The sequence below is a fragment of the Panulirus ornatus genome, chromosome 31, assembly GCF_036320965.1.
Source record: "Panulirus ornatus isolate Po-2019 chromosome 31, ASM3632096v1, whole genome shotgun sequence".
In the NCBI taxonomy this organism is placed as follows: Eukaryota; Metazoa; Arthropoda; class Malacostraca; order Decapoda; family Palinuridae; genus Panulirus; species Panulirus ornatus.
In genome coordinates, this window is record NC_092254.1 from 1,256,511 (window position 1) to 1,278,479 (window position 21,969).

Sequence of the window (21,969 nt, forward strand, 5' to 3'; positions counted from 1 at the left end):
TGTTGGATGGTTGGGTTGGGATGGGTCGTAGTGCTGTTGGATGGTTGGGTTGGGATGGGTCGTAGTGCTGTTGGATGGTTGGGTTGGGATGGGTCGTAGTGCTGGTGTAGAGAACTGATTCTCGGACTTTGATCAGACTCCTGAGAATTTGGCAGCCAGAACTGTCTCGCTCTCAGGAAATACCTTCACTCACTTCACTCCCATTCACTCAGCAACACCCGCGGCTACTTTGATTACGTCATAGCTTTCTATCTATGTATCTACTATATATATATATATATATATATATATATATATATATATATATATATATATATATATATATATATATATATATATATAGTGCTAATGTTGGGAGAAGCTTAAGAAAGTATGAGTTGGGAAGATTAATGATATACGGAAGGAAACCCACGTTGTAACGGTCCAACCTTGAGTTGTCAACGAGCACACAAGTCATTAATTAAGGGTATGAAGGTGTAACTTGTTAAGTAGTGAGCACGAACTACCTCCTGGTGGGGGTACACAAGCAGCCAGTTAGCAAGAACAGACACCCAAGTTAGACCCTTAACGATCATTACGAGAACACTGCTGTGACAGTTCGACCCTTAACGATCATTACGAGAACACTGTTATAACGACATTTACCGTCAGCCACTCAAACCCCCGTATAGTAGTAACACGTGGCTGACTCAACCCCGGTATGATGACGCGCGCCAGAGTCAACTCTGGTAAACCTTTGTCACTGACTCAACCCCGGTGTAACGACACTTACGTCACCGACTCAACATGTATATTTTGTTTAAGAAAATATGTATGTTCATTGTTGCATGACTTGTGTATGTATTCCGTTGTAGTGTAAGTAGAGTAAGTAAATGTATGAATGTGATACTCAGCGTTTCTCCCGGTAAGTCGGTAGCTGAAGTATTAAAAGCTTTCTTCCGACGTGTTGACGATAACTGTATCGTATGACGTCCTCTTGTCATCCCCTATCTCGCGGTCTGGCGCCTGGAGATACCCTAGGCCATGCATTTAACCCCTTGAGTGTGGCGATACCACACTGGAGCTGTGTGGAACCACTGGCTCTCGGTATAATGGTCTTGCTCTGTGTGGGCATGGATTGCTGACCACAGCACACGTAGGGAGGAGGTTATCTTCTGTTGTCTCCCCTTGCCTGTAATCTAAGATTACGAAGGTTCAAGAGTTTTGTCGTCTGTGAAAGAACCATCAGTGACGCTGTGGCGGCTGCCCAAACCCCAATGGACATTCTAAACCTTCAGTCAGTAAACATGACTAGGGTTCTTCCAGCACGCTTCACTAAAAGTACCGCTCATCGCTAGGGAAGGTTGGTAAATACCTACCCGGTGGAAAAGTGCAGAGGTCTAGTGTGTTAGGTATATGGTGTGAAGATGCGATGATATTTTGAAATGCAGATGTTGAGGTAGAGTCTCGATATGAGAAATTTAGTCTGGGTTGTCACACTTGTGGAGGCCAGTGCCACCGTAGATATTGGTCTGTGCGTCGCTCCTGGGGATATGTGCCGCCCTTGGGAGTATGTACCGACCCTGGGAGCGTGAGCCTTCCCTAGGAGCCTGTGTTGCCCCTGGGTGAGCTTGTGCCGCCCCTGGGAGTATGTATGTACTGCCCTTGGGAACATGAAGGCACATTCCTGCAGTGGTCATTGCCATACTTGTCTCCCTCGCTGTGCCAAGTCTTTTTTACTCATCAGACCGTACCAGCAGGCGGCCTGACTCACCACCTCTTTCCTCATCCTGACCCACGCCCAGCTCCTCCTCCCGCACCTCATCTACCCCACACTTTCCCTGGTGCCTGTGGCCCAGCCTACCCACTGCAAGTTTACCCACGCCCACTCGTGGCCCCTACCTAAGTTTGATGTGCCATTTCTCGCCCTGGTGGCGGCCTGGCCCCGGGCCCAGGCCTAGGTAGCTGCAGATGAAGCTGGGACTATTAACGATTTCTGGCTGGAGTCACCGGGTTTGAGGGAGACGAAGATTTTGTGAAGGTTTTGTTGACTTTATTCATTTTCTTGTTGAAGTGCGGTGATCATGGCCAGGGGACGGACGATAACTTGGAAGGTAAGGTATTCATGGGCTCATACGAAGAAAAGAGACTTGTGCTTTGAAAGAAACATACGGAAATATGTTCGTAGGTTCAGTAACGTCCTTTGTTGTCTCTGTTTTTTTAATGTGAGTTCGGTATAGTAATAAGTTTGTAATAAGTAACTGCAGGTGTCAGGTAAGTACTTTAATACTTTTAAGTGATATGTTCCGTAAGGAACTTATATAAACTCAAATGTGAAGTTTATGCTGCGTACAACAATGGATGTGAAAACATATTCAACGTGCGCTTTATATAGGTATTTAGTAATGGAGTGCCACCTTCTGCGTTGCAAAATTTAATCTGCTTCCCGTATCTTTTCCTGTTGTCTTTGCCATTTCCTTTGTCCGTCCGTTTCTCTGTCTAATAACTTTTATATCATTACGTACTCATTGTAAGTATAGAAAAAGTATCCACTGAAGATTTTGATTATCCTTTGTGAACAAGAAAAATTTGAAACATCGAAGTCACAGTTTTAAGTTATTTTTTTCCCCTGCAAGTGGAGAAAATACATCACAGTGCCTTTAGGTGGTGGTCCTGTCCTGCCCGGGGCCCGAAATAGCGTAGTCATACGTAGTCTTATTTGGTATGAGTATGTCCACCGCACACCTCCCGCCTCCCTCTTACATACACCAAGCCCATGTACCGCTTGCTTATCCTATGTAAATACAATATAAATAAGAATCTATTTTTCATTGTTTTAAGTACAATTAAATTCTGAGTAAATTGTCATGTAATGTGAATGTAATTAGAATTGTATCGCGTGTGATTCATACAAAGATACGTGATTGATATCAGTGTCTATTATATAATAATCTTCAACGAGAAAGTCCCGTCGATTCGTTGATTCCAGTGTGATATAAAGTTAATCAATACCCTGCATCCAGATTACCCAGTACCCTTTCATTTTGACAAGTCTTATATGAATATATATTTCCCATCGATTTCGAGGATGGTAAATATGTGTTATTTGAATGTTGATCCTCATCTTATTTGTTAAGTGAATAATATTTTCGTATGCCACAAGCCAATTGCACTCCTCGTGGAAGCCAGCTACCCATGGCTAACGATAGAATTGGAGAATTAAACTGTGATTTTTTTTAAGAAAGATGTCTACGGTAGATGCTCTGTGTATATAAGAAAAATATGTTGACACATCTTTATATCATCCCTTCACTTCGTATGACAGAGCATCTATGGCTATATACTTTGCTATCAGCATAGCTGCAGTCCTCGTTGTATGTCTGGTATTAAACTTCTGGCTGTCATCAGCTGATGACTAAGTCGGATTGCGTACCTTTCCTGTCCAACATAGTAACACACCTTCTTGATCTCATGCTCGCGAATGTCAAGTAAGTGCTGAGAACTTCCCCGGCCAACACGTAAATTTTTCATCCATCTTTTAAAAGTTACACACAATCATGGTTCTTGTAGATCTCTTTCGTGGTATTTAGAGGGACAGTTGTGATTGGTCGCAGTTTATCGTCCACTCCTGACGCATAAGAACCTCGCAATCGGTTAAGAATGTACAAAATGTATCCGGGAATGATTAGCTGGATCAACCACAAGACTAAACAAAGCAACCATGATGGTCAACACAGCGTTGCCAGACCATCTTCACCATCGGGCTACATTCCACAACTTCCAAAACATCTTTTTATTCTCCCTAAAGTTTAATTATACTCTCTCACCTCTACTCTCATTTGCCCTCTTTTTCAACCCTTGCACTTATTTCTTGATCTCCTGCCGCTTTCTTTTATACATATCCCAGTCATGTGCAGTCCTTCCTTGCGAGTCTCGTCCAAACGCCTCTCTTTTCTCTTTCACTAACAACTTTACTTCTTCATCCCACCACTCACTACCTTTCCTGATCTGCCAACTTCCCACCTTTCTCATGCCACATGCATCTTCCGCGCAAGCCTTCACTGCTTCCCTAAATACATCTCATTCCTCACCCACTCTATTGAAGTAATCGTAACCAGCAACTGTCAAGGATTATATCTCCCTGGGAGACAGGAGCAGGTAATTTTACTGATACTGACTGGCGTACTCCCAGCTTGGAGACGCGCCAAGCGGTGCCCCGCTTCGAGGACTCAACTACCGACCTCGAGGAAGCGGGGATAAAAAAAAAAAAAAATTCCTCCCTGTGCTTGAAGTTAGTGGCTATGATTTACACATTCGTCTCATACTGTCCTCACACTATACGTTGGCTTGGAGTATGACAGTGCAGCTCTTGGGCCGAGAGGGGGTTTAGTATAGTGGCTGGGAGGGTGGAGGGTGGGATGGGTGCCTTGTTGCGACAGATGAGGGTCGTGAGACAACATGTGGGGCTGGTTATACAAGTGGTGGTCAGGCCACGGATGAGGGACGTGGAAGAACAGGTAGGATCGTCGTACATGGGGGGGGGGGGGGGGGGGGGATCGTGGCACAACAGGTAACCTCGATGGTACAAGATCGGTCGAATGAGTCGTAACAGAGACTTAGTCATGGTACAACGGATGTTAGCCGTGGTACAACGGATCTTAGCCGTGGTACATCAACTCATTATCATGACACACGAGGTGGAGGGAGTTTCGTTGGTACAACAGATGTTTCTTCTGGTACAAGTGGTCTTGGTACACTTGATGGTCATTGTTCATTAAGTGCTGGTAGTCTTGGTACAGCCACACTGTGGTGCAGCAGTTAGATACAGATGGTACAGTAGTTTAGATACAGATGGTACAGTAGTTTAGATACAGATGGTACAGTAGTTTAGATACAGATGGTACAGTAGTTTCTGGTAGACTTTGGGTACAAGATGGTATTCTTAATTATGAGACTGGCTCACCAACAACCCTGGCACGAATCTTTGTACGTGTGTGTTCGTAAAGCAACAGCTCTTATCACAAAGATTCAAAAATGTTCGTTAGTGTTTTTGCGTGTGTACGAGGTCGGGCGGCCGTCTCCACCATCATTCACCAAGTAACCATGGCGCCAACCCGCTCTCTCTCCTCCCTCAGCGAGCTGCGTCAGGCCGCGGACCCTGGCCATAGCCACCTTTACCTGCCACGCAAAGCCCAGCCATTAAGAGGTTATGATACTGTGTGGCGGGTTTTGTACGTATGGAATCATAACAACACTCGTGTGTTACCAGTCCGTCTTGGCTTTTGTTCATCAAAAGTGTAGCTAATCACCCAAGACCATTTACTGGGAAAAGATTGCCTTAACGATCAGTGATATCGTATCCTAAGTTCCACAGTTGGAATTCTTTGCCATATATGGGAGGCAAGTGTGTTCCCTCAAGTGTTAGAGCCACAATTATTATCATTATATACGGTACAGAAATGATGTATGACGACCATGTCTCAACCACACACTTACATCATACAACAACAGTATAACAGTATTTAGCTTGTGATGGATGGGAATTATGTGGTATAAAGTAGGTTACTTTGTTGGGAATAACTTTATGTTGCGCGTCAGGTGATAAAGAAATATGAATGTAAGGAAAATGTTGTGTCCGTTTTAAGACTTAAAACTTATTTACAATTTGACTTTATTTATGCACACACATTAGAAAAATATTAACCAGGAAAGGATCTTTAACCCCGCTGTCTCCCTCGCAGATCGCATATTTCCTGTCGGGTTGATGGAGTTCTTACAAGCTTATACTATTTTACTTCCATTCTCTCTCTCTCTCTCTCTCTCTCTCTCTCTCTCTCTCTCTCTCTCTCTCTCTCTCTCTCTCTCTCTCTCTCTCTCTCTCTCTCTCTCTCTCTTCAACGCGACACAGCGACACATTCACACCCTTTATTCATTGTTCTCAGGGTTCTTCAGCGCACATTCTTTTGCACTCTAGTATCATTTCTCAGAAACACAGAAGATAATTCTAGGAACTTCACCTTCCGTCGTTGTGCAAAACCAACATGCAAGATCCTTCTGCAGCGTTTCCGCTCAGACTTAAAAATACGACAGACATATTTGACGTTTGGACGACGAAAAAAAAATCTGTTTTTCTTGCGAGGTTGTACATGGTGGAGATTGCTGAATAACTGGATTGATAAATTAGGGAGAGAATGTTGTAGTGTGTGAGGGAGAGTTAAGGGAGACAGACTTCTCACAGTTAGGGTATTTATAAGTCAAGTTGCAAGGTTACGGCCACGGGCGAGAGTTGGCCTTGATTTGGGTACTGTTAGTTCACTTCGCTTCGTGCTAATTACCTCTATGTTGACATCGCTTCGTGTAATTATATATCTTAGATTAGCTGACTTCCACGGGGAAAATGAAACACGATAAGTATATATGTGTATATGTCTGTGTATGTATATGTATGTATACGTTGAAACGTATAGGTATGTTCGTCTGTTTCCTTGCGCTACCTCGCTAACGCGGGAGACGGTGATTAAGTATAATAAATGAGTGGAAGAGATATATGTGTTGAGGTCGTTAAATGCACACAGACAGCAGTGAGGCGGGGGCTTCACCAGTCCCCGTGGAGAGCAGGTGGACGGTGAGGTCTGCTGCTGTGACCTGACGTGTCTGACCCGACCCCTTACATGTCGTGTGGAGAGGGTTACTCTGGGGGGATGCTTCTCCGGAGGTGGGAGGAGAGTGTTTACTGAACGCACGGAGGTGTTTGAGGGCAAATGACAGGTCTAGTCCCCTAATGTAGGTGAATGACAGTTCTGATCCCCCATAAGTGAATGAGAGTAAGAGTCAGAGAGAGAGAGAGAGAGAGAGAGAGAGAGAGAGAGAGAGAGAGAGAGAGAGAGAGAGAGAGAGAGAGAGTGGGTGGGAGTTTGTCCAATGTTTGTGACATGCAGTTATATAAATTGTCATTTTATGTATGTTATAACTGTCGTATCTTCCTCCTAGCTCTATTTCTACCACTGGTTTAAGTTAAGAGTCGCACACCACTTTCTGAACGTAATAGACATTGCCACTGAGAATATACTGTCCCAGGGATGACCACTAGGTAAAGGATACATGAGATTCACTTTTTCTTTAGGCCGAATTTATGCAAAATGTTAATCATAAATCATAAGAAGTTTCGCATATCTTAAGGCACCCTTCATTCATTAGTGATACGTACAAACATACTTGCGACAGGTCCACTTCGAAACCATACTCCAGTACAAAAAAAGTTAAATTGGTTTTACAAAGTACGGCTTATGCAAATATTTTTGAGCAGGTTTTTTAATTTATAATTTCGCTGAAGCTGATGAGTTGTACAATTATGTTTTGGTTTCGAGCATACTCACTGGTCATGAGTTCCGAGAGCCTTCCATCGCAGATATGCTGGGTTCCCACTGGTATATACTATGATTTCATACGTCACCCTTGATTCATCACAGAATACAGGTCGCATTAATTTTTAAAACTATTATCTTTGGTATGAACACACACACACACACACACACACACACACACACACACACACACACACACGTGTGCTGTGAAGGTCTTATTTGTTTATCACGAACATGCAAATTTCACGATGTAAAATTATTGTTGATCTCAATTCCCTTATTCATTATCATTTGTAATAGGCTTTGATATTTAGCTATATTGTTAAGACCTCCGCACTGGAATTTCGTGAGATATTAACAAGCCTCACACTAGGACATTAGCCTTACATGAATATTTAAACAGAGGCAAACTTCTTAGATCTAACCTTGTTTTCGTGAATTTCACAATGGGAAGGTACGCTGCATTCTTTCATGGGAAAAATATACTAATTCTTTCCCAGACGGACTGCCTGTTCCCATATAAAGATGTTCCTTTCCCCTCAGATAATATATACTACTCTCTCTAGAGAAAAAGTTTACTTTCTCTTCCTTAGGAAAGATGAATTACTTTATCTACAGGAAAGCTGTGCTTCCTCTTTCAGAGGAGAAATGTAATACCCTTTCCACAGAAAAAGATGCATTTATACCGCCTCTTCTGTAGGAAAGTTGTACTTCAGTAGGAAAAATGTACTGCCTGGTCATGGGAAAAGTACAGCCCCTTCTGTAGAGAAGACGCATTGCTTTCATAGGGAAGATGGATCACTTTAGGAAAGATGAACTACCTTATCTATAAGAATGATGCACTACCACTTCTTCAGGAACATGGAGTACCTCTTCTGTAGGAAAGCTGTAGCCTATCACTTCACCCATAGGAATGATATTGTACCTAATCCATAACAAGTATATTGCCACCTCTGTCCTAGTGTAAATATACTACTTATGTTGTATTGAAAGTGTACTACCACATTGTTACTTACTCTGGTCTTCCTTCGGCGGTTTACCTCCAGCTCGGTTGGTGTGCACGGAAGACGCTACACCGCCGCCCCTCCACATCCTCGTTCTCCGCCGCCCACAACCTTACTGCCGCCCTTCACGCCTTCCTGCTCCTCCCTTGCGCCACCCAGATCCCCACATTTAGCCATTTATTCCAATAAAACCCCGAAATAACAATAGGTTTATCATACATACTCGTACAATTGTCTCAGTGAAATTACTGTTGGCAGTGCTTATGTAGGTAGAGGCCGTAAACTATTTCCTGAAATTATGAGATAATGAAACACAAAGATACGTTGTCGAACTCTACAAGACTTTCGAGTGATTAAGTTATATTTGCTCAAGTTTAAGTGTACCGAGGTAGAATCACACTCATGATAAGTTTCAGCAGCTTAAAGAAAGAAAAAAAAAAAAAAAAAAAAAATATATATATATATATATATATATATATATATATATATATATATATATATATATTTACGTGTATATATATGCCCTACCAGGTTAACCGCAGCAAATATTCATAAAATCTAAAAATAACCATTAGAAAACGGCGTGGTACTTTAAATGTCAAGAGAAACTGTATTAATTTGTAAGGAAGAAAACGTGTAAATATACATCATTAAAGAAAATTTCGTTTTGGAATGAGGTACTTTTTTAAAAAGCTCAAAGGATAAAAATAGCTTTCAAAATTATGGATTTTTTTTTTATATAGATCGCTCAGGTATAGCAAATACGTTGTATAACAATATCTATTCATAGTGAAATTAGTTATTAAGGGTTTCAAAGTCTTGAGGAAAACGTCATTCAGATAATATATCCATTACAGACAACCATAGTATTCAAGGCTCTCACACTTGTATTTCTAAGCATTCTTACTCCCTGCATCTGTTGCCCAGTGAAACTGTGGTGAATTTCATTGTTGGTAAACAGTATTATGTGATAATGTTCAGTCTGTATTCGCAATTTATGTCAGTAACCACTAGAAACTGAGTAAAGGCTCTCATCTTTGAGCTGTACAAGCCTTGGGTATGATGATATGGCATTATCTAAGCAAGTTGGGTCGAAGGTCACACCTTCAGTGTTTGCCATGGTAGTGTTATCGGACTTTGGGAAACTATATCATTACATATACTGTAATGACAGTGTCACATCTCTGACTGTGACGTCGTTTGGCGTCTTCTTCAATACCACTCGTGATTTGGTGTTTAATCGCAACTTCCCGTAAGCTTACGTACACTTGATTGGTCAGATGACCCTTATTAAACGCTATTTATCAGCCACATTTGCCAAATCTGCCTATGACTATCATGTCTCGTGTACTCGAACGAAAGCATACCCTCCACATCAGCTCATTCTCAAAATATCATATGAGCACAAAAATTGATAGTACCGTAATCTATTATTAGTTGCTCAAAAGGTTTTTAGGTTTTGTCACTTTAGTAATTAAAAAAGATATGTCAAACATACGGCTGTTTATCACGTTTCCTGTAAATGTAAACCATGTAGAATACCTTTATTTAATTTGGAACCTTAAATATCAACATATAGTATTTCAGTCAGTACACTAAAAAGTCTAAGCAAAGAAAACTTGATAAACAGTGACTCTCACACATGTCTGAAGCATATCATGTTTATCAAAAACAATAAAAAAAAACGCTGTTCTTTTTCACCATACATATTCGCCACTTCCTGCACCAGCAAGACAGCATCAAGAACACGACTGATTACTGAGAAATGAATCTATTTGCGATGAAGCAATTTATATTTACCCAACAAATACATCAACCTAAAGACCCACTATACTACAGTTACACATGGGCTGCCGTGTGCACACAGGAGTAGGCTGTCACTGAACACAGTGTGTATGTGGGTGGGTTGGGCCATTCTTTCGCCTGTTTCCTTGCGCTACCTCGCTAACGCGGGAGACAGCGATAAAGTATGATATATATATATATATATATATATATATATATATATATATATATATATATATATATGACTATAAGGGCTGTACGCGTCAAACTTTCTCGCTAACTCCTTCCAGTAGGCGTGTGGGAGGATGATCTGATCACCGTTAGATAAATTCACAAATAACAGAAAGTTCTGCTAGATAAGTAAGTTTTTAGTGTTGTAAAAGGATCTAAATTTGAACATGCGTATGAATTACATGAAACGTGTTAAAAAAAAGTTCCAGAATAATCCATGATTTGTGGCAACATTACACGCGGGTTTGGAAAATATAGAACACTCACTTTTGTATAATGAAGTGCAATTATGCTTTTCTTATCTTGAATCCCATCTCTTTAAACCAACAAAAAATATGTGTTGTGTACAATATGAACACCAGTAATTGGAATTCGCCGTTTTTTCTTTTACTTTTTAGAAATATTAAGTTGTAAGCCTGACAACGATCTTAAGCGCCTTACCGACGGCTTTTGAACTGGATTAGTTTCTCGCGACTTAACGCCTATTATTTCTCTTTTAAGTTGATCAATTTTGATTTTCTTATTCGCCAACACGAGGTTAATAGTACACGATGGGTTCTTACACCTCCTCGCTTTTCAATTGGCACCATGATGAGTGTCCTGAAGAAACGAAAGTTGATAGAGTGAAGCGCAATCTCAGAAATCTGGTGAGTAAAATTATCATCTCCCGGGTATGGTGGTTTGATCTATGGATATCTTGGGCTGCTATTTGATTTCAGTAAGGAATGTCCCGTAGGTTAGTGTTTTTGGTAAGTGCTTTAGATTGGTACAGTTGAACATCTCCAGTACGCAAGTTGTTACTATTAAGGCCATTGCAGCAGGTTGGTGAGGTAAGTGATAGGATTATATTACGTCAGGTAAAAAGAACCTGTTGGTACAATTAAGTGCAATGGTTAGATCAGTTTGGTAAAAGTTACAAAGCAACTTAGTGATACGTTAAGGTAGGAACAGCAGCAGCTGTCTGGGACAATGGGGCAACTTGAGGCTGGTAAAGCGGGTAAGAGTTGATAAATTAAGGTAAATTACGTCAGAGATATGTGCGTTTATATATATATATATATATATATATATATATATATATATATATATATATATATATATATATATATATATCCCGATTGGAATTATCAAATACTAATATACGGCCATCAATGCTCATACGTCTTGGCAAGGCTATGGTGGATGGGTATGGAAATGTAATTTCGGAGCACTGGAGGTTATATCATTGTGTAACATATGGAGGTTATATCTGCTAACGAAGGATGAGTTATAGAAAAATGTGTTGACTACCAGCAGAGCAAATTAGAATTAGTTCTGATTTTTTGTCTTGTGAGGATTTACACATCAAGGACAAAAAGTTACTTTATAAAATAGGTGCCAAGAACATGTACTCCGTAGCTGCCTTATATAATCCACCGAAACCAGAGTACCCTTTTTCACAACCAGAGTAAGTACCGAATAAATTGTTCATGAGAGTCTCATCCATGACCGAAAAATTGGGAGGCATTATGTCGAACTATTAAACAAACATCTTTTTCGTATAAGGCAAACATCTTTAAAGCCTTTACCGAGTTGACTTTTATGAATATGACAAATTTTACAGCTTGTTTATTGTGAGGGCCAGTTTCAAAAAGTTCACTTATCACACCTAGGGTGAGATTTAATGCTGTCATTTGGTTCCCATTGGTATTACAAACCACGTTAGAAGCATTTCAAATTTTGACAATACTTGCAAAGAAAGCCAAAGGCACAATCGTCAAGTGTATAATTTTCAAGGAAAAACTGTAATCCCTTTCTTCCTAGATGATTGGTTTAATCCAGCCAAAGAATTTAGAGGCTTAATCTGTATAGAATTCCTAAGAACGGTTGTTAAAAACAGGGAATCAGTATTTTATGCTTCTCTGTATTCTTACCATGCAGTTGCTTTTCTTATGAATGACCAGCAAAGCTATCAGTTTACTCAATAAAGCATGGGTATCGCTAGTTTATTAATGTAGCCTTCCACATTTGAAACTCACTGCTCTTCGCTACAGTTACTTCAAGAGAATGCTCAAACCCACCAAATGAAAAAAATAATTGGTTATTTAATGAAGTCGCCCTTTAGTGGGTGGAAAATGACAACCAAAATGCCCTTAAACATGAGAATGCTCCCAAGTCTCACTTCCATTTCTTACTAAATCCAATCCTGCAAGTTTTCTCTCAAAAAGTGGAAACAAGAAAGATTCCTGTAAATTTCAACTTCAATTTATAGAACCCTCCTGGTTTTGACCATTCAGAAGGAACAATTGTAAGTAGATTTACAATCACTAATAAAGTTTACCCCTCTGGAAATGCTCCCTTGGTACCATTAAGTGCCTCTGAAATTTCATCTTTGCAGTTTAAGCATTACATTCGAAATTCATATTCTTTTTAGAACAATCAAGCACAACAGTGAGATTCCTTGTAGCATGAATATTAGGCTGTGACCAGTTCAATAAGAGCAGTACTGAAAGTATGAATTCCTTAGGGGACATTCATTTGTCAAATTAAAACATTGGACCATGATGCTTGTGAACTTGACAATTGTTATATATATCACCAACACTTTAAACATTGAAAAGAGTTAAGAGAAAAGACTTTTGCCCCTCTTGGAGAAAAGATTTATGGAGTTAATAACATCCCCCTCTCAGAGTGTCAGTTTTAAGATAGACAAAGTGCTGATTATTGAAAATGAAGTTCCATACACAACAGAGCCACTAAGTTGAATTAACAGCATTCATTGTGATGAGGAAGGAAATGTTAGAATTGTTAAAGTATTCTTCAGGGGATGTTTGCAATGTCTTGCATTCTTTTCTGCCTCATTCCAGGTCAAACAGTTGGGTGACTTCAGACTTTTAACTATACACAGTTGTTTGATACGTGTTCTATCGTCTTATTTCATCTTTTTTATGTGCCAATTTTTCTTATGAGTTGTGGGTTTCCCTTATGTTCCCTATAGTGAAACATCATTGGTCCTTGTATAAAAAGTCTAACTGCTTAACTGCTTCATGTAAGTAAAGACGGTAAATACCCAGAAAGTATTTGTGGGTGCCCTTTTCAAAGTTGGATGGTTCATTGGGCCAGTCTAAGAGTAATTTTCCACACCTGTTATAATACAACTTATTACACATATGCACATGAACACTTGCACACATGAACTTCTTTGGTGTATTGGTTTTGTTACTGACCGTCATGCATGCATATGCTGCCTGGGACCATATCCCATGGGTTCAAAGCCAGGTTGCATTAGCTGGTCTACAGTACACCCAGCAGTTCATCCTTCTGTAGTGGCTGGTTGATAGAATTGGTGGCATGGGCTAGGGTGTGTCTGCACACATAAACAGGAGTAAAGACATGGTACATATGTACAAAGTTCAGGGATGGGGCAACACAAGTGTAAAACTGAATCCATGTAACTAAAATTGTGATCATAAATAATCACATATATGCAGGGCACGGTTAGACCATTGCAGACAGCCTGCTACCTTTGTAGCTGTTGAGTAAGAGTTATGGTTTTACTCACAGTGCTGTCCGATCCAGTACTATTACTGATATCAATCCATGTGAGTTGATATGATGAGTTTGGGTGACTGACTTGCTTTTCCCTTTTCCACAGCTGAAGTGTATCAAGACCTATCACAGAGTGCGAATTACTTGTTGCAGGAAAATTAGAGCAGAAGTAAGGATCTACCAGGACATGGCTTCCCTCATGTTTTCAGATATAGAGTCATTGAAAGGTGGGTCCATCCTGATTAACTTAATTGATTTGCTTGGAATTACATGTCCCTATGAATAGTGTACAAAAGAATAATGAACATTAGAATGTGACAACCACAGAACCTAACCTGACTTTGTAGATTAAGCAATCTATCTGTCTTATCTACATCTCTGATCCCTGTTCTCTCTGGGAACTCCCATCAAAGGGCTTGCCATGGCAAAATAGTCTCCACTCATTCCTGTCTTTACTTGCCTCCTTTGCATATGCCATTGTATGGATTCTTCAGTGATTTCTTTTCCTTTAGTACTCTTCCACTCTGTTTCCCCATCTCATGGGTGGTCTTCTCACACCGACCTCTTTAATGATGATGTGATACACACTCCTTGTAAACTCCTCACCTTGCATTCTTTCCACATCCCCAGACCCCCTTCAAAGTATTGTTTCACCCAGTCTACCACTCCACAATTCATTCTCTTTGCATTCCCTTCCATACCTGTCATACCTTGCATATGCCATTGTATGGATTCTTCAATGATTTCTTTTCCTTCAGTACTCTTCCACTCTGTTTCCCTGTCTCACGGGTGGTCTTCTTCTCACACCGACCTCTTTAATGATGATGTGATACTTACTCCTTGTAAACTCCCCACCTTGCTTTCTTTCACATCCCCAGACCCCCTTCAAAGTATTGTTTCACCCAGTCTACCACTCCACAATTCATTCTCTTTGCATTTCCTTCCATACCACATCTCTCATACAACCTCTGATTTCTTTTGTCACACCTCATGCTCCTTTCAACTATCTTATTTCCACAGCCTAGATTCTTTACGTATGTAATTTTGTAACTGTGTCTCACACATAAAAAAGTGCTTCTTTAACCATTTTACTCAGTTAGATAATTCAAGTGAGACCATTCTCTCCATTCCTACTAATACCATTGATATAGCAATTTCAACTGAAATATCTTTATCCCTAATAAATTCTTTCATTACATTTATGCATATCTTTCCTGACTTACCCAGCTTCTTTGTATCCTCTCCTGAACTGCTATAATCCTTTTTGATTAACTATTCTCTGCTTTATGCTAAGACCACACCATCTGTACCCTGTCTGGTGATTTCTCGCCTATACACTTTCTGATGATTCCTTGATACCAATTTACCTTAGCACGTTTTCATTGTCTATTTTCCTAATTCAAAATATTGTATTTTCTGCAAATTAACCATCTTTACTGTTATTATTTTTGACAGATCCTGACCTACATACTGTATACTTGGATTTTGAAGCCATGTTATTTTGTTAGGACAAGTACTCAGGAATGTAAGATTCTTTCACACTAGAAGTTTAAATTTTTCCTATTCACTAGAGCTTTCATTGCATCCCAAACTTTTCTTCCCTTTTGTGACTATTTTTGATTTTAGCTTTATCATTGCCATCATTATGAAACATCATCATACTGTTCTTAAAGTCGGACTTCCTGCCCTTTTCAAAATCAAATGTCTTAATTTAATTTGCATTCACTTTCAGCAGCTTCTTACATACATTATTGAACCATCTCACAATTCTGTTCAATTCCTCCTTTGACTGAGCTAACAGCACAGCATCATTTGCACCCAGCTGCAACAATTTTTTGTTTTTCCATGGTTAGGTATCACACCACGATCTCTGTACCTTTTTCTCATCTATTTTGATGTAATTTAGTTATTGTGGCTAGGTAACATTAAGGGAAGGGCAGCAAAATCAGTGTTATTGCTATGGCTGTGTATTGGATCTACCCCAAAGATCTGGGAATGGAGTGATATGATGATAATAGACAGAATTTAAATTTGGCTTGTAGACATAAGGTTGTTTGTTAGATATTCTCACCACAGTTTTATCTTGCTTTAATTCTGTTTTTGTGGACATTGCCATCCCAAGATTATTATGATGAACTACTGTTTTACTAAATAGATAAGTATGACTTAGAGGACAGCATGCATCACGAGAATCCTCAAGCAAAGGGAAACCTTACAGAGGCCGACACTGTTCAAGAAAGTGATATGGAAAGTACTAACAAAAGTGATAACCAGAAAGCCAGTCATGAGAAAAATGCAGATGAATATGAAAGCAAAATGGGTGTTGAAGAGATGCATGTCAAGGCTGATGATGATAAGGAGCAGTCCATCAAGGATAATGATTGTAATGAACACCTTGAGACAGAAGTCAAAGTAAAGTTGGAAAAGGGCATGTAAGTTCCTTGATATTATGCCAGATCTTCACTTTTTAAAACATTTTACCTCACATTTTCGTCATTTCTCTTCTCCCTTGTAAATTTGTACACAGAGCATCACAGCTTTTCTGTTATCTCATGTCCTCTCTTCATATCATTCATTGAAAAAGTTACTCAGCCCTGTGCGCTATATATTGCATGTTTCCTACAGTACAGTAATTCACTTCTGACAGTCTCATTCATAGTTCTGTCCTGTTTCCCCTTTGTGCAGTGTTTTAGCACATTCTGATATGTGCTATGTGATCAAATATTCCTCCACTCAGACCAACAGTAAATTTGATGTCCATCTTGTATTTTTTAGCAGAATATCCACATCTTGTAAACTCTTCTAAACTTGAAATGTTTACCTTGTGATTCATTTCATATCCCTATATCACTTGTACTTGAGTTATATGATGTCTGAAGAAAGTATGTGCAATACAAAATTATAAGTTGGTGCACAAATTTACTTATCCTCTAATACATCCATTGTTTGTAACATCTAACTGTCCAGACCTACAGTCTTCATTACTGATTCACACTTTACCATTTTTTATCATGCTGAATTATTATCTTTATAAATGTTTATGTTTAACTTGTTTCCATTTTTGTCCTGTGTAGTCTTTAAACTACAAATTCCATACACTATATTTCTTTCACCCTCTTTTCTGTAGTTAGTTATTTCCACAGTATGGGTAAAGTATTCTACATTTATGGAGCCTCATCTCCTGAACTTTCTTCATTTATGAAGAGATTTTGCCAACATGTGGGGCTAGTGCATATGTAGTTTATACCACAGGAAAGTTTAGAATCATGCCTGAAGTCTTTTGTGTTGCTTGTTGAGTTTTATGTGTGAGCTGAAGGAAGTGAGTATTTATGAACTGAATACCAGTACTCCATACATCTGCATGGTGGAATAAAAAGAACAGCAACTTGGGCTAGGGAGGGGAACTTCACATCTGCAATGGTGGATCACCATCCTGTCATTACTAACTCTCTCAATATCCAGTTGGTGGTACCTCCCTGATTAGTGGTTGCCTGCCACCTGCATATGATTTCCTTTGTTTAACTTGACTAGGTAAGTTTCAGATTGTTCTTCTCTAATCCAGCGCTCTTTGGTCTGGCAACTCCCATGGTCTGGCATGTTTTGAATCTTCCACCATTAGTTTGTGGAGGATCTGCCACTAGGATGGTTTTAGCAACTGTGCCAAAAAATGTTTACACTGCAGCTGAGCTAATGAACAGTCCTGTTGATTTCTTAAAACCCCAAAACAAGTGTATAATGCTGATGAACCTGCCCAGTAATGGCATCATATGCCACAAAAACCTCATGCCCAAGATAGTGAGTCTCCATCTGGGGTTGGGAGTCCAAAGATAGGGTGAAAAATCTTGGCTGCAGCATCGCTGCAGGAACACATAAAATCATGCTGATGGTAATTGGTAAGAGTGTTCATCTGAGGGCCTTTAAAGGGGTCAATTTGTGTTTTCTAACATTGTCTGTGGATTAAAGAGTTACACCCTTTCCTTTTCTTTCTGATTTTTCTCCAAAAAGCTTTTGACCCTGGTTGCTTTTCCTAATGTTAGACATTTTGTTTCATTTGTGCACCACTTAAAACTTCATTCCAGCTCTCAATACTGTATTGAAAAACAAACTCATCCGTGTATCAGCTCAGACAATAAAACAAAAATGAATCGTGTCAGATACACTAACCATAAAGAGGAAATTTTATTCACCGAAGTTAATATGTAAAAAAAACAGCACAAAATGAAAAAATGTAAATAAAACTGTTTTGAGAAATAAAAAGAATGCATGATATCATCTCTTATGAAGTAGGAAGTAAATAACATTTTCTCACTTGAGCTATATGTGCAATTTGCACATTAAATTCATTTGTGCTGCAACTTAAGTGGAAAAAGTTTGGCTTCACAGTAAAAAGGTTAGTGAGTAAGTAATGAAAAGGTCAGAGAGTAAGTAATGTATCCCTGTGTATGTTTACAGGGTAACTCTGTGTTTAATCCTTGTTATCTTTCAGTGATGGACTGAATCATGGAGATGCCCCAAACAAGTTCTTGCAGTTGTTTCCAGTATTGAAGAAGATCTACAAAATGTTTTCTGAGGAATTGTTGAACTTGAAAGTCCAGCATAACAAGCTTGAGAGTGACACACACAAGTTGTTTTGTATCCTCAAGGACACAGAAATCCTAATTGAGAAACTGAACACAGAGAAATATGACATGAATAACATCTTTGAGGCATCATGCAAAATCTTAACCGATGTCTGTAATATTGATCATATTGGAGATTTCTTGAATGATATTTGTGGAAATGTTTGTGCTGTCATAAATGAATTTTCACCTTCACCTATGTTGTACACAACATATGAATATGACTCTGACTTTGGCACTGACACTGACACTGACTCTGATACTGATATTGACACTGACTCTGACTCTGATTCAGATATAGATATCACCGTAGGTATCAGCAATGATGATGGCATCAATCTCATTATCAAACCCAGCAACAAAATGAGATTTATTTTCGATCGTGTGCTTACTCCTCTGAAGATCTTTAGGTGAGTGGCACTCTGGTTTCAGTACAGTATTCTTCATTAACAGTAACCTAAAAATCGAAATTCTTTGAAGAGCATTCACATATAGATTCATGAAAGAAAAAATTGTATGAAAGTGATCTTTAGCTTATGCATTTATTGCTTCAGATGATTTCCCATGAATATGTTTCATTCAAAGAATTTCCTCTGTCTCCTGATCCTTCTGTCATTTACTTTACACCAGTAATAATTTTTTCCCCCTTTTTCTCCAATTTTTCCATATTCAGGCTGTATGCAGTGTTTCATCTTGATATCAGTTTCACAGGAGATTCCCCTATCATCATTCCACTAAAGTCCTATCAGTTACAGATTTTCACATATGCTCGTCAATTTTCTAACTCAGCAGAGGGCACAATGAAAGTTTTTAGATAATGTTTTGGAAAAACACACAATCAACTGGATTGATTGGCCAATCCTACCCATGAAAGTTATTGTCACATTTTGTAACTATTTTTTTTTAAAAAGGTGGACATTTTTTTTTATGAATTATGAATTAAGCATCTGTAGTTTAGGAAAAGCACATTATTTATCAGATTGGCTACTCCTAAGTCAAGGCAGCATGGATGTGGCATGATCATAGAAGAGGCTGCCAGAGACATGGCGAGTCCCCTAGAAAAAGGCACTTATCTGTGCCTGCTATTGTCATTAGTGGGTTTTTGGGACCACTTGATAGTTTAAGCGATTCTTCCATTGTTTCAGTTGCCATTTTTGACCTGCCAGTAGAGCCTAAAATACTTGCAGAATTCAGTTTGTGGTAGCAGATAAAGTTTATGATTGATGTTCATAGCACCCTGCTGCTTAACAGCAGACTTATAACTATACCACTGAGAGGGTTAAGATGGCATTATGGTGTAGGAGTAATACATTATCTTACCCATGTTCCTAAAAAGTGCCATTTATAGGCAGCATGTTAATTGCCATTATATACATGTAGATGATTACTTTGATATTATGTTCCATAGCATAATATGTGCATGAATAGCAGATTCAGAGTTACAGCTTTGAATCAACTGGTCCACTTAGGACCTTTATGAATTATTTTAGCCAGTTTTGTAAATAAAAATCTTTCTTGCTTAAGTACTTGTGCGATTACTGTTATGGATTTAAGATTACTTGAGTTTATATTTGTAGGAAAAGGCCGTCCTCATACTTGGAGCTGTATGATGAAGTGATTATGGCAATGGACATTTCCTCAACACAGGGAAAAGTTTAGTAAAACTCAGGTTGGAGAAATTGTGGATATCTCCCTAATAATGCCACCATTTCAGTGATACACTGACTTGCTTCAGCTGGACCCAGAGCCTGGCAGTCTCCAGAAACTCCTGGAAGGCCACATTTAAAGTAAGGTTATTATTGTTTACTTTGACCAGAATAACCAATGCTGCATAGAATGTTTAATTGGCTTATTTTAATTGAAAGTAAGAAGACAAGCATTTGTGAAAGATAAAGCAGATTATATAATACTTGAAAATCTGCTAAGTACCATATATAGGCATCTGTAAGTAGCAGCATTTTGTCAGTCACTACATTATATATGTCTTATCTGTGTAATATTCCATGGTATGGAGCTTTGTCAAAAAATTAGTTTGGCTGTGTTATGGACTCTAAGTTGGTGCATTGCTCACAACAGTATTGGGTGCTGTGGGTTATGCTTGCTGAGAATGTTCTTAAAGGGTTCCTTTTCTTTTCATATATGGCCTTTCTTACACCTTAAATGTTACATGATATTGAAAACAATGATATAAAATTACAGGTAATTGTTATAGTGATTAGGGGATGTTATTTTTACAAATGATTGTGACAGTACTTTATCATCAGTATCTCATTTACTTAGACAGCTGGTTAGAGCAAAAGTGATGTTGACATTGAAAAAAATTATTTGTCTCATTCTGAAATCATTAGAAAAGTTTTCTGCAAAATACCATAGAAATGCCTTTATAACCTGTGATACTGTATATTGTCTTATATGTAGGATATTTTCTTTATTGGTGAATATAAGGAAGTAGAATTTTCTTTTACCATTTTTTTTTCATTTCATACTATTCGCCATTTCCCGTGTTAGCGAGGTAGCGTTAAGAACAGAGGACTGGGCCTTTGAGGGAATATCCACACCTGGCTCCCTTCTCTGTTCCTTCTTGTGGAAAACGAAAAAAAAAAAAAAAACAACAACATATGTCTTTTATAAGCTCAGACATATTGCTTTATGCCAGGAATAAGTTCCTGTCAGTTACTGCTTTATATTAAGAATATTATCAGTTACTGAGGGATGTTGAAGGATATAACATTATTTTCATTGCTCTGTTTTAATACTTGATAAATGTGGATACATTAAAGGATATTTTTTTTCATTTTTGTTTTCTGTTGCAAACATGACCTAACAGTTAGCTTCACTTTTTGAGTGATAAGTTAGGTATGTGTTACATTTCTTTTTATCTTTCAAAAAAATGAACAGAGAAGGGGCCAAGTGAGGATATTCCCTCTGAGGCTCAGTTCTATGTTCTTAGTGCTAAATCGCTAATGTGGGGAATGGCAAATATGTATGAAAAAAATTAAGGTTTCTGTATAAAAAGGGGAATGGAACTTGACTTCCTTCATATTGTTATATGCATACCTTCACCTAATGCATTGTATTTGTGCTTAAATCTTGTCATCCAGAGGTTAAGATGGATAATTGAGAAGAAATATTTGGTTTTGAAAATGTTGCACTTAACTTTTCAAAGTGATTATTGATTATTGAGGACTGCTCCTTTCTTTAGTTTACAAGTATATGTGGCATCAGAGTAACAACTTCAGCAAAACTTCCTAGTTTGGCTTCAAATTGTAAATGCACTATCTCTATTCTGTATCAGATTACATTTCCAACACCAGAGTGGAACTGATGTCTACGTTTTCACTCCAAGAATAAACAATAGAATGCTTACCAAAGTTGTTTTAACAAATGAGGAGAGAATAACAAAAACGGGGAAACCCATGCCACAAGGTGACACAGATTGAGGTCACATATACAAGTAAA

The 21,969-nt window shown here is 38.8% G+C and overlaps 2 protein-coding genes across 7 annotated transcripts in view; one reads left to right on the forward strand and one right to left on the reverse strand.

The window, feature by feature from the left end:
* LOC139758655 (uncharacterized) overlaps nucleotides 1-8,508 on the reverse strand; it is a 24,232-nt gene extending 15,724 nt beyond the window's left edge. The window contains exon 1 of one of the 3 annotated variants that reach the window (XM_071680220.1): nucleotides 8,360-8,508. In XM_071680220.1, coding sequence (XP_071536321.1) covers nucleotides 8,360-8,435 — 76 coding nt within the window. In that variant the 5' untranslated portion in view covers nucleotides 8,436-8,508. The remainder of the gene's footprint in view (nucleotides 1-8,359) is intronic. The other 2 variants (XM_071680218.1, XM_071680222.1) reach the window with 2 other exon arrangements.
* The window catches only part of LOC139758657 (uncharacterized), a 27,919-nt gene extending 6,754 nt beyond the window's left edge, over nucleotides 1-21,165 (forward strand). Inside the window, exons 1-5 of one of the 4 annotated variants that reach the window (XM_071680227.1) lie at nucleotides 376-1,342; nucleotides 13,998-14,118; nucleotides 16,047-16,323; nucleotides 18,378-18,920; nucleotides 20,088-21,165. In XM_071680227.1, the coding sequence (XP_071536328.1) occupies nucleotides 14,079-14,118; nucleotides 16,047-16,323; nucleotides 18,378-18,920; nucleotides 20,088-20,169 (942 nt within the window). In that variant the 5' untranslated portion in view covers nucleotides 376-1,342; nucleotides 13,998-14,078 and the 3' untranslated portion in view covers nucleotides 20,170-21,165. The other 3 variants (XM_071680226.1, XM_071680225.1, XM_071680228.1) reach the window with 3 other exon arrangements.
* Nucleotides 21,166-21,969: the final 804 nt, after the last annotated feature.